Raw genomic sequence first — 11,601 nt, forward strand, 5'->3', positions numbered from 1 at the left:
GCATGCATGTTATCAGTACGCAAGCAACTGATAAAAAAGGTGATAATGGCGTAATGAACTTGAATTATGGTACTGAGCCATGGCTGATCCCCTGTGATGGTATACCAACAAATTGAAAAATTGTGTGACTCAGTCTTAGCCGAGCTGTGGCCAAAACTACAATATACCTCCAGAAATGGTCCCAAATTTGGCTGCAGCTTGGCCTCGCAATACTATTTACACCATATTTGAGCCATGCAGCCTGAACTTGGACCGTGTAAACAGGGTTTTATTGTTGTTGTTTTTTTCTGTATGATCCCAAGTGATATAATTCTCATAACAGCAAGTCCAACATGGGTTTGGACATGGCAAGAAGTACAAGAGACTTCAAAGAATGAGCAAATGTAAATGAAGCATGTCTATCTGTAGTGCTTCAATCAATTAGGACTGATCATCCACAGTCTAGGAGCAAACCTCTGAGTTACAATGCAGGGAGACATAGGGGAGAAGCAGTTATCGACTTGTGAGCACAATTAGTCTTCCCTTCAGCTGTCCTTTCATAATTATTGATTTTTGAAAATGTAGCCATAGAAAATGCTCCAGTCCATACAGTAACCATAGTAAGATGAAATTAGGAAAGAAGGGTGGGGGGGGGGGGGGGGGGGATGCAATGTCTTTGAGGAGAAGGAAAGAATTGAGGAGATGCAAACAACCGAGGGACATACGTTGGTGGGAGATTGTGGTGGGTTCTATTGATTCTGGAAGGTCATTGACACATTGTTAACAGCACACATTTCTCCTCTCCATTTCTCTATTGGATACATTAGCTTCCTTCCCCAGCCCAACACCCACACCCACTTTTGCAGGCTGTCATTCTTGGCCTGGATGTTTGCCAGTCAAGTTGCACAAATGACACAATGGTATTTGATTTTCCCCAAGTGAGAGATGGTGTTTGGACAGAATGCAGATTAATTCTCATTTTTAGACTTTTTTTGAGTTTAATGAAATTGATGATCAATCATGCTTTGAGAAAAGCTTTTTGTTGTGTGAGTTTTTCTTCTTTAAGAAGGTTCAGTCATACAACTTGAACTCTTTGTCTCTTGTTTCTTTCTCCCCCCCCCCCCCCCCCAAAAAAAAAAAAGAATAGGCCCTACATATTATACTGACAGAATGGTGGGTATCACTATTTACAATTTGGTGATTTGTTCCAATGAACAGGTTAAGAAATCAGGAGAAGTGCTAGCTTGTGTGATCAGGCAAGCAAAGTTCACAGTCTACATGGTGAACTGGCTATTAGCAGATATCAGCCATGGTAAAAAAAAAGTTTTGATCATCATTTTCATGTGGAAATCACATTTAAGAACTATCTAGTTTTGAGGAAGCACATTTCTTTATATTCATTAAGTATCATCTGTCCCAGAGGACTTGTGTTCATGTGAACATGGCCATCCAATGTGTGCTCACCTAAAACCCTACGAAGAGATTTTCTCTATCTACAAGTGACTTGCAGTTGGTGTGAGGCGAAAGCTGACAGTCTGGAAGGTAGACTATTTTGTCCCCTCTCCCCATGACCTGATGAGGACACTTTTGTCCACAGGATGGCCAGTGACAAGAGGGGTGGGATAAGACTTTCTTCTTTAACCCCCCTCCCCCCTCCCCCACCCAGCTGGTGTGAAAATAGGTACGGCAATGAATGGAAGTTTTTCTCCCCAGGATGGGTGTTTTAATTGCAAATTGCAGGGTCAGCCAGAAAGTGGTAACAGTTTGACCCACATAGGTGCTAGTCTACCTCCAAATAGGCCTGGTTTCACTGCTCTTTGTAATTTTCCCCTTTATTGAATTAATTTTAATGTTTGAAACACATTTTTCAGATATCAAATGTGGCTATGGAGTTTTGATTATCAAGCACATGTGTGAATTGCTGGTAAATGAGAGGTCACTGTTGTAAAAACTGTACATACAGCAAAATGATATAGATGTGTTAAATTTGTGTGCTTACCTACAGGTAAAGACTATTCTTTGTAGTTCCGAAACCTGACAAGGTTGTTTCTTCTAATCAACAATGGCCTTGTACAGTAAATACACAATTGCTCTTGATATAAGATAGGTTCACACAACAGTTCTAATCTTACAGATTAACTCAAAGTTTTAAATTTTGATGATTAGCTTGCAGTTTAGCACCATGAGGAGGCACTCTAGGGTTTAGAAATATTTGAGATTGGTTGATGAATAGAACCACGAGACATCTTGGGTTTTACGCTCTATCCACGAGCTGCGGGGGATCCCCACTTATTGGTTCATATTGTGTGGACATGATAATCGACTAACTTGAAAACTTGCGTGACCCATGTGAATGCTATTCCTCCTTAACTTCCGGGTCAACCTCCAGTGCGTGTTGTACAAATACTGTATTGTCACACAATATAGGGTTATTGCTAATGCTGCATGTGTGTATTCTTCTGGTCCTGTGTTTTAATCATTGAGCAGGACTCTTGTTAAAATTCAGTCTTATAGATGAGGTTCTTGTGGATGTGCATTGTAGTTTAAATCTACAAGCAAATCATCAAAGTCAAAAACTTTGAGTTAATCTGAAGACTAGAAATTTAGTGTGAACCTAAGTATACTGTAAAGGAATAAATATTCACGGCACTAAATTTTCACAAATTGGAGCCGACCGGCCTTTTGCGACATGAAATTTTTGCAAATTGCCACTGGCGTTCAATGCATACAGTGTAGACAAACAATTTTGCATGCTTTTCAATTTTATGAATCATGACTCTCGCAAAATTCACAAAATTGAAAAATGCAAGCGAAAATTTCTCGTTTTACAGGAGTCTTCTGATGAGATAGATATGAGAAATTTCTCTAATTTTACACAAATTGTTTTTCCTTAACAGTTGATGTTTCACCCCTTTTCATATACCAGTAGATGGAATTAAGATATCTACATTAATTCCCAAATAATTCCCCCAATAAAAAGACAATGTTGAATATCTCAAGTAGTTATTACAGTGGGATTTAGAAATATACACTAAAATGTGAGGTAAGGATTATAGTGTACTCTTCATGAAGAATATTAGACATATGCCTGTAGCATCTTTGAGAAAGATGTGTGGGAGGCTATTAATCAATTGTTCAAGTGGAACCACACACTTCTTCCATTCAAACTGAGGAATGAAGTAGCTATTAAGAAGCTTATCTGGACTCAAGGAGGCCATTTTATCCTTTCTGGCCAAAGTGCATTTGAAATAATTCTGAAACCCATGGGGAGAGAAGTACACTGCACTACTGCCACGATGGAGGCCTTCTGAGAAAGCATGTGTATACAGCTCGTGCCTGTGTGTGTGTGTGTGCGCGCGTGTGTGTGTGTGTGTGTGTCACTCAATGAAAAAATGAATTATTCATGAGTTGCCTGGCTGGGCATGTGATATTTGCATAATGATTGGCAGTGGACCTTCCACTTCCGCCCCTTCTGAGGGGAAGTGACGGCTCAAAGAAGTGTGTGATATTTGTATGGGTGGGTGTAAGGCTTCAGCAGGACTAAAACGGAGTTACGGGAACATGCCTGTGTTGTAGTTGGCACTATGGGGGTGTTATTTATCTTGAGAATGTCTTGTTGGCAGTCACAGGACAGCGACATCCTATTGTCTCCTGGGTTTTACCTTGTCCCACTTCCTTCCTATTACCCCTCCGGATGTGAGTGATAATGGATCGATCCATGCGTGACTGGCTGTCACAGGCTGTGTGTCTAACACACACACATGCTATGTGCCTTACAAGCTTGCTCCATTGTATTATTTGCACTCTCTTTCTCCCTCTCTCTCTCTCTCCTTTGATGTGGCAATACTGGTGTTTTCTTGGAAAGGTGATGAAGTCACTTGGCTGGTATGTTGGGTCAGAGTGAATTGCAGGAAGGAAGACATGGGGAGGACAGTATCAGCTGTGCTTTCCTTTTTATCTCCTGGCCCAGTGACTTGTGCTCAAAGTATGTCCCCTACATGGTGATATGCATTACAATGTAGATATGTGTTATGCTCTGCTGCACTCACAATTTGATCTATTTGTTGAACCATGGACTATGCAGTAGGGTCCATGATTGAACGCTCACGAGGATAACAATCATCAGAACAGACTAAGTTTCTCGATATGCCCAATTCTAATATGTGGAAGAAAGTGAATGCTTACTTGTAATGCATTGTACAAGTGCTTGTTAGAGTTTCCTTGTTCCAGTTTAATTTCCCAAAGATTTGTGTATTTACCCACCTTTCTTCCCTCACTACACTTTTGCATTAGTGGCATCAAGGAAATGTGTAGGGCTGTGAGATGTTAAGATTGGCTAGTATGGAGCAGCATAATAATTCATCATGTTAACTGCACACCAGTGAGCTGAATAATTGGCTTTAAAGCCTGAATATTTTGTTTAGAAGTCACTAGAAGAAAGATATTACAACAAAATAGTGTATCTTTAACATATTCATTTAAGCATACATGATCCTATGAGTATGAATTTTCACCTGCCATATATGCATGAATTGTGTACTCAACTCCTTGTGACTACAGTTTCTCTTTTTAGGGTGGTGGTGGTGAGGGGGGCAACATGATGGAATCATAAAACATTACTCTGGCTATGTGTGGTATGTGTATGTGCATGTAGGCCTACCTATATGTGTGGTGGTGGTGGTGTTGGTGGGGGGAGTTTGTATTTGAGGTAGGCCTACTTAAAGATGTCTTCTGAAAGAAATTGAGGATGCAAGGGCAAAAATCTCTTGGCTCTCCCCTACCCCCAAACTGCTTTTGCAGCAATATGATACAGTATTCAACAAGGATGTGAAATGGATCTCTGTCAGGCCATTAAGCTAGAAGATTCCTATCTTCTGGGAATTTACTGTTTCATGTTGGCTCACATCCAGCAGATTACACACAGCCACCAGCCCCAGCCAGGCCCACAGAAACATGGAGAGACAGGAGATTGTTGTTTTATACAACTGTATCTCTTTCTGTCCCAGAAGTTGTTCTTACATTGTTCACCCAAAAATCTATAGACTATAAGTTATGGTGTATCAGCACTCTTTTTTTTATATGTGGTTTAAGGTAAAGTATTGATATAGGCCTAATTGTATTATCCAGGTAGGATTTCTCACTGCAGAATTAAACCATGGCATTTGTGTGTCCATCTATTCCTCCACGTGCTGATGAGGAACCTGAGTGTAGGGAAAATCCCTTATTAAAGTTTCAATCAGATCCTGAACCAAATGGCAGGAGTGCAATATCCTGAGATGTGATACCAGGTATCTCTCTGCCCACATGCCAAGGAAATTCACTCTGAGATTTCCTTTAAAGGCAATAGCCCTCTTTTAAATTCCTTAGTCAGATCTCATCAGCATCATATTGATGCTACAGGTAAAAGTTGGCATGCATCCATCCTGCCTCTAGACACCTCCTTATGCTGTAAAATAGCAGTAACTTCATTAGCTACTCAAGACAGTTGCTGGACAGCTTTGATGAAACCCTCAAAATCTTCACATGTTTCTTTTGTGTTTATACAATTACTCAACTACTGACCTATGTCAACATCATAATGACAAGGGGTCCTTAACAAGATGTAATCATCTTTTATTTTCAGATTGTTGATGATAGAAGAAGTGCTGTACAGGGGAATCCCAATATAACGAGGTTTTTCGGGTCCGGCTAATTTTTTCTTGTTATATCTGGACACACCCATAAATGCACACTGTAGGAACATGTCCCACTACGGTAGGGTTGCATATGTAGTACAGCGTGCTACGGATGTATGGGAAAATGGAAAATATGACGCTTGTTGTCAAATATCATAGAATTGACAGTTATGTTGCATTCAGGACCTGCCTTTCGTTAAAGCATTTTAATTATTCTCCACATCGTCTACCCATAGTCTGTGTGTCATGTCAAGTGCAGTATACGACATAGTGTTGTAGGGTGCATAGTATTGATAATTTAAGAAAATAATGTCTTTAGCAAATTTATTGGAGGGATAATCTAGATTGATAATGTGTTCAATGAAAGAAATAAAAATGAATTACCCTCATTTGATACATCTTATGCACAGCAGCAAGACACGCATTGCGGGATCCATATGTTCATGAGAATCATGCATCACTTTTCTGAGTTTATGATGCAATGATGCCACCAAAGTTTCAAATTAACGTATGTAATGGTTGATAGTTGGGACCCAATGATTGACCTCATTACAGTGCACTCTCACTGTATCCAACATTACTTTGACAGGTCTTCCCTGCATTGGTTATAAAGTCCAATTGACTCAGTTTCCTTGTTACTTGTGAACATGTAATGAAAATGCAAAACATATTAATTGAGTCATTTATGGGGTAGCAATATGCAAACGTGTGCAAAGGCTTGGTAGAATGCCTGTCGCAAGACTTATGGCTGCCAAAGCAGTTTACTTTGCCTTGCCATCCCAAGACCTTTCTGTTTGCCCAGTCCCAACTTTTGGCAGCTGTTGGAATACTATTGGCAGTGACCAGAGCTAAAGAGAAACGTGCCAGTCACAGATTGAGTCGGGTAAAACCATTTGACGTTAGTGTGAAATTACCCACGGATATCCACGCAGTTGAGATTTCTGATGAAATGAAATGTAGTCTCTGCCAAAGGCCATGCTGAACTATGTACTAGTCACTAACTTTCTGTATGTGCAAAGGCAAACAAAATGGAATTAAAAAAAATGAAAACAGCAGCCGAGACAGCTCCATGTTGATTGCAGCGAAGCAGATGTCTACCTTGCAAAATTTACCTGCTGTTGCTGAGTATGGCTTTCAGTTTTAAGGGGTGAAGGTCTAGCCATGGCTTTGCAGATTGAGTGATTGATGAATTCTCGGTGAATCCAGTGCAGTAGATATATATTCATGTAAAGCAGTAAAAAGAATAAAATTTAAGTTTGTTTTTTTTAACCAGTTGTTACAATATAGTTCTTCATATTATTTTAAGAACTATCTGACAAAAAATAATGTACATATTTGTACATTGGATTTTTTGTGGTCCATATATATGCAACAATCAAAACAAATCAAGGATTTAGAGTAAATACTCTTTGTTTCCGTATGTAAATAATGCAATGGCAAAGAAAAACAACATAGAGATTTACCAATTTCTTTCTCTTCATTTTTTTCTCTCTGCAGATAACATTCACCATGGCCAACACCAGATGTCCCCCACCAAGCCCTGGTCTTACTACCAGCCCAGCAGTTTCTACCCTTCCCAGATGTCCAGCAACTCTGTGACAACCACCGTGCCACAGTCTACCACGGACAGCTCCATTATCACTCCAGTCATCAAGATGGAGCCTGGTCTCGCCCCCCATGGACAGTCTGCCCAAAACAGCGCCCTCAACCAGTCATACGGGAAAAGTGATGCCATCTTTCCGGCTTCCAACTCAAGAGGCAGCGAGGTGGCCGACTCGCGTTTTGTGTATCCCGTTGCTACAACATCGTCCATGTCCTTCCCTTCAACATCCATGTCGGTGCTCTCGCCTGGAATAGACTCGAATCGTACATTCTTGCCAATGACCCCAAACCCCTTCCCACTGTCGTCACCAGACCTATTTTCGACCACCCCCAGCACTCCAGTGACCCTCACATCCCCACCCTACCTGCCAAATTCACCCCCCTACCAACTCTACCCTCACCTCTACATGTCGTCGGGCTCATCACAGACATACTACGAGGGCTCGCATCTTCCCATGCTCCCATCCTCAAGATCTGACGACAAGCAAGACTTGAAACCAGACAACAGGCCCAGGGACACGCCCTCAGAGACCATCACACACCTCCCTCAGCCCACGGCCGACTTGTCTGTGACTGTAGCACTGAACTATGGCACCCATCCTCAGGCCAGCATGGAGCTTAACACAGCCCGCACCATGGGACAGAGCATGGCCATGCCCAACACCGGTAGTGGCCTCATGCAGCAACCTCAGCAGCATCGTAACAACAGTCCTGTCACAAATCTCTCCCCCATGCAGCAGAGTTTGGGGCAGATGAACATCAGCACCACAGTAGGTCACATACCATCCATCGATGATACGAGGAAAGAGGACGTGTGGAGACCGTACTGAATGCAAGTCTACCATTGATATGAGACTGTTACTGTTATGAAGTGCTGGTATTTAAAACTGTGGTGTTTTCGTTGACACAACACTGGCTGCTTGCTTTGAACACTTACACCAGAGTATGTACACTCTAGATCAGCGGCTCTAGATGAACAAGTGATGTGCTCACCATTGTGCTCACCTTGTCTGGACCCACAAACTGTTCTATAGGGAGCTGTGGGACAGACTGCTGCTGTTATACATAACACCACCACCAATGTGTAATACTCCAGATTTCATCATTGTCATTCCATTCCATGTAGTCCCACGCATTTACTTGTGTGTGAGCTGTAAGATACTGCTTTTGATGTAGTCATTTTCATTGTCTGGAAATGTAAAGAGAGGATATATCAGATGTTACAATGTGCTTGTGTGGATTATTTTGTACCATTTACTGCAGGTTTAATGATCATTTTACAAGTTGTAGGGCCTGTGAAGTGTTTATACCCTAGACACACATTAAACTTCATAAACACACATTTCACTCATAGAATTCGTAGAGTCACATTACTGCATGATGATAAAGCACTGGGTACATAATAAGTTTATTTGTTCCCTCTGTGTGCACCTGTGACAAAATTCCATAATGGACTTGCAACGCAAATTCTGTGAGAGCATATTCGTCAACTGTCTCATAGTTTAGTTTAGGTAACGGCATCATGCACTTTCAAACTGTCAACATGCATCTTGACTTTAGATTGTTGTTTCTCACTTGTATATCGTACAGTGCATGTCACATAGTTTGTTGATACTGATACATTAATGCCACTCTTGAACGATAGCCATACCTGCTTGCAAGTTACAATCTAATGACCACAGAGATATTCTGTCTGTTTCAATAAGTATTATGTAGCCACACAACCACTGTCACATGTATATTAATACATCAAGTTTCAATATGGCATGCGGAGCAAATTGTATGCTTGTTACACGATCAATGTCTTACTGCCTTCATATTTCTCACTCTCAAAAGCATAGTAGCAGTTTTAAGATAAACTTTGTTTCTGTACATAGATGAATTGGATTCAGTTTCTTTTTGTTTAAGAGTGTAAGAGAACACTACTTAAATACTTCAGTGTTTCTTTTACAGCTTAAGAGATAGCAATGTGACTAAACATACTCTGTGCAATGAATGGCATATTTTTTTTAAAGATGTCTGTCACTACCATAATATATCTATTAATTATTTGTGTGATTATCTCAGTTTGGCTTGTTTGTCATTTGTCATATATTCATTGACAGATGTATTATATCACTCTGTTTTCATAACTTAAAGCATTTTCTCTGACGGAAGATATCTGGTTATCACTTTAGTGGATACAGAAAGAAACAGACAGGAATAAGATATCTATATGGTTGCTTTGACCATGAAAAATAAGTTTTGATTTTTTTCTGTCAGTAATAGTGACTTGGGGCATATTCAGCATCTTGAAAAAGGCCCCCATCATTTTTTTTTTCAAAGTGATAGCTGGTGGTTTGAAGATCAGAGTTGTGCTGGGTATGTGTGTAAATATTTCATATGTTGTACCATTGTTGAAGATTCACAAAATTCAGGTTGAAGTGTGGGAGATTTTTTATGAGATATGAAATATTTTGTGTGAAATAAGTGAATATTATGTATATGCAGAGGTAACTCCATCGTCATTGCTGTACGAAAGCAGTGATAATGTGTTTTTTTCCCCCTTTCTTTCTCTAAGACATCTGAAATTTTATTTACCACTTTGTATCATGCCAGTATATCAGTTATTGGTTCCTGCACTATCCATTGTATTAGTGTGATTTGACAATGTTGGTCTAATTGGACCCAATGTAGATAGTTTGCGAGTTGAAAACTCGATATCTTTCATTTTCTTTCTTATTTTGACAGCTTTCATGTGGAAAGCAAATTGAATGCGTAATGTTTGTTAACGTGCTGACATCCTCAGAAAAATATGCAATGCAGGAAGTCAACAATGCAAAAGCATGATGCAACCTTTATAACAAAAACTCCTGGCAGTTTCTGTTCTTCATCATATATTCAGTTTGGTCAGAGTTGCAGTGAATTGTTGAGGCCAAGGCTTTTGAGTGAGTGCAGTACAATGCCGTGTGGGACGCAAGTTATTGTCATTTTTTAACAAATGAATATAATGGTTGGGCTACTTCAAATCAAATATATCATAAGGATATTCACGAAATTCATAATTCAGAGGGGTTTTATTTATAATGGGCTGGGGCATATAAAGATTGGTCACACTGAGTTTATTCTTATTAGTAACCCATTTATCCCCTATTTATTGCAGTGCATATAATGCATTGAAAAAGGTGTAGTGAATTCGAAAAAACAGTGAAAATAGATATCATGCGATTCTTTGCTTGTATGGCTCCAAACCTGAAATGATTATGCCCCATTTTGGAAAGATGGTATTTATTGAGATTAACTTCTCTGCAGCTATGTATGCTAAGCCTAACTAAGAAATGCCTCCTTCGCCTGTAGTGATTCAAATGTTATAGAAGGATATGTACTTGTGCATTTGTGTCTTTTACAAACATTCCACTTAATGTATGAGACCCCTATTTTAAGTTGTGCCATTTCCTAAGATGACTGGAAAAAGTAGAAGAATCCTTTAAATGAGCAACAAATGCATCTGTTTCAGCATCAAATGTTTTTGACAATGTAGTGTCAACAATTCAAATGTGAAGAAAATATGAAGTTATTTGTGAAAGTATAATTCTTTTGAACTGTGATCTTGTTCTCAAGTATCTTGTTGTGTTTATATTTATTAAAGGTTGTGCAACTTCAAACATACAGTCCATTGTAAGAATGTATTCCTTATCGGTCGAACATTGTTGACAGTGAAGTTACAAAATAAAGATGCAAAAATATATTGTGTATTGTGACAGACACACTTTGTTTCATCAGAATAATGAATTGTTGTGGATGTGCATTGTGAGGTTGAATTTTATGTAATGTATGCATGGTTATATACACAGATCTTACAGATCTATTTCAGGGACTATATATTTGGTAGTGTCAGGAGAGAGAAACAGAGAGATAAAATGAGAGATACAATATAGGTAGAGGGAGAGAGAGAGAATGTTTTTTGTTGTTGTTGAAGGGTGTGTATCTACTCTGCATGGGATGGAAAATATTTCCAGCAAGCAAGTGATACTAGAAGAATCTGTATAACTGGCTCACTGTCGAGTATCAACTAATGCAATGTTGGGGGTATGAGCAGAAGAAAAGTCACAATTATGGTATGAGAGCATTGGTATCCTGCAAAATATGTGTGTGTCTGCTCATGCTCTTTTATGTATACAACACTGCAAGTACCATAGGTTATATTTGAAATAGATGCACAGGATATTGTTGCAACATTTCTATTTTCTAATAAAAAATGATAGTGATCATGATACTACTTCTATTACTACTAATAATAATAATGATGATGATGATGATTATAATGATAATAATAATAATAATAATGATAATGAAATAAAATAAT

At 39.3% G+C, this 11,601-nt stretch overlaps 1 protein-coding gene across 1 annotated transcript in view; it reads left to right on the top strand.

Annotated features, from left to right (window-relative positions):
* The window catches only part of LOC139738795 (uncharacterized), a 51,528-nt gene extending 40,537 nt beyond the window's left edge, over positions 1-10,991 (top strand). The window contains exons 4-5 of the mRNA XM_071649434.1: positions 1,198-1,291; positions 7,152-10,991. Of these exons, the coding sequence (XP_071505535.1) occupies positions 1,198-1,291; positions 7,152-8,086 (1,029 nt within the window). The 3' untranslated portion in view covers positions 8,087-10,991. The remainder of the gene's footprint in view (positions 1-1,197; positions 1,292-7,151) is intronic.
* Positions 10,992-11,601: the final 610 nt, after the last annotated feature.

This window comes from Diadema antillarum, unplaced genomic scaffold (assembly GCF_040938485.1).
Source record: "Diadema antillarum isolate AM-2024a unplaced genomic scaffold, OU_Dant_1.0 seq00000768_RagTag, whole genome shotgun sequence".
Classification (NCBI taxonomy): Eukaryota; Metazoa; Echinodermata; class Echinoidea; order Diadematoida; family Diadematidae; genus Diadema; species Diadema antillarum.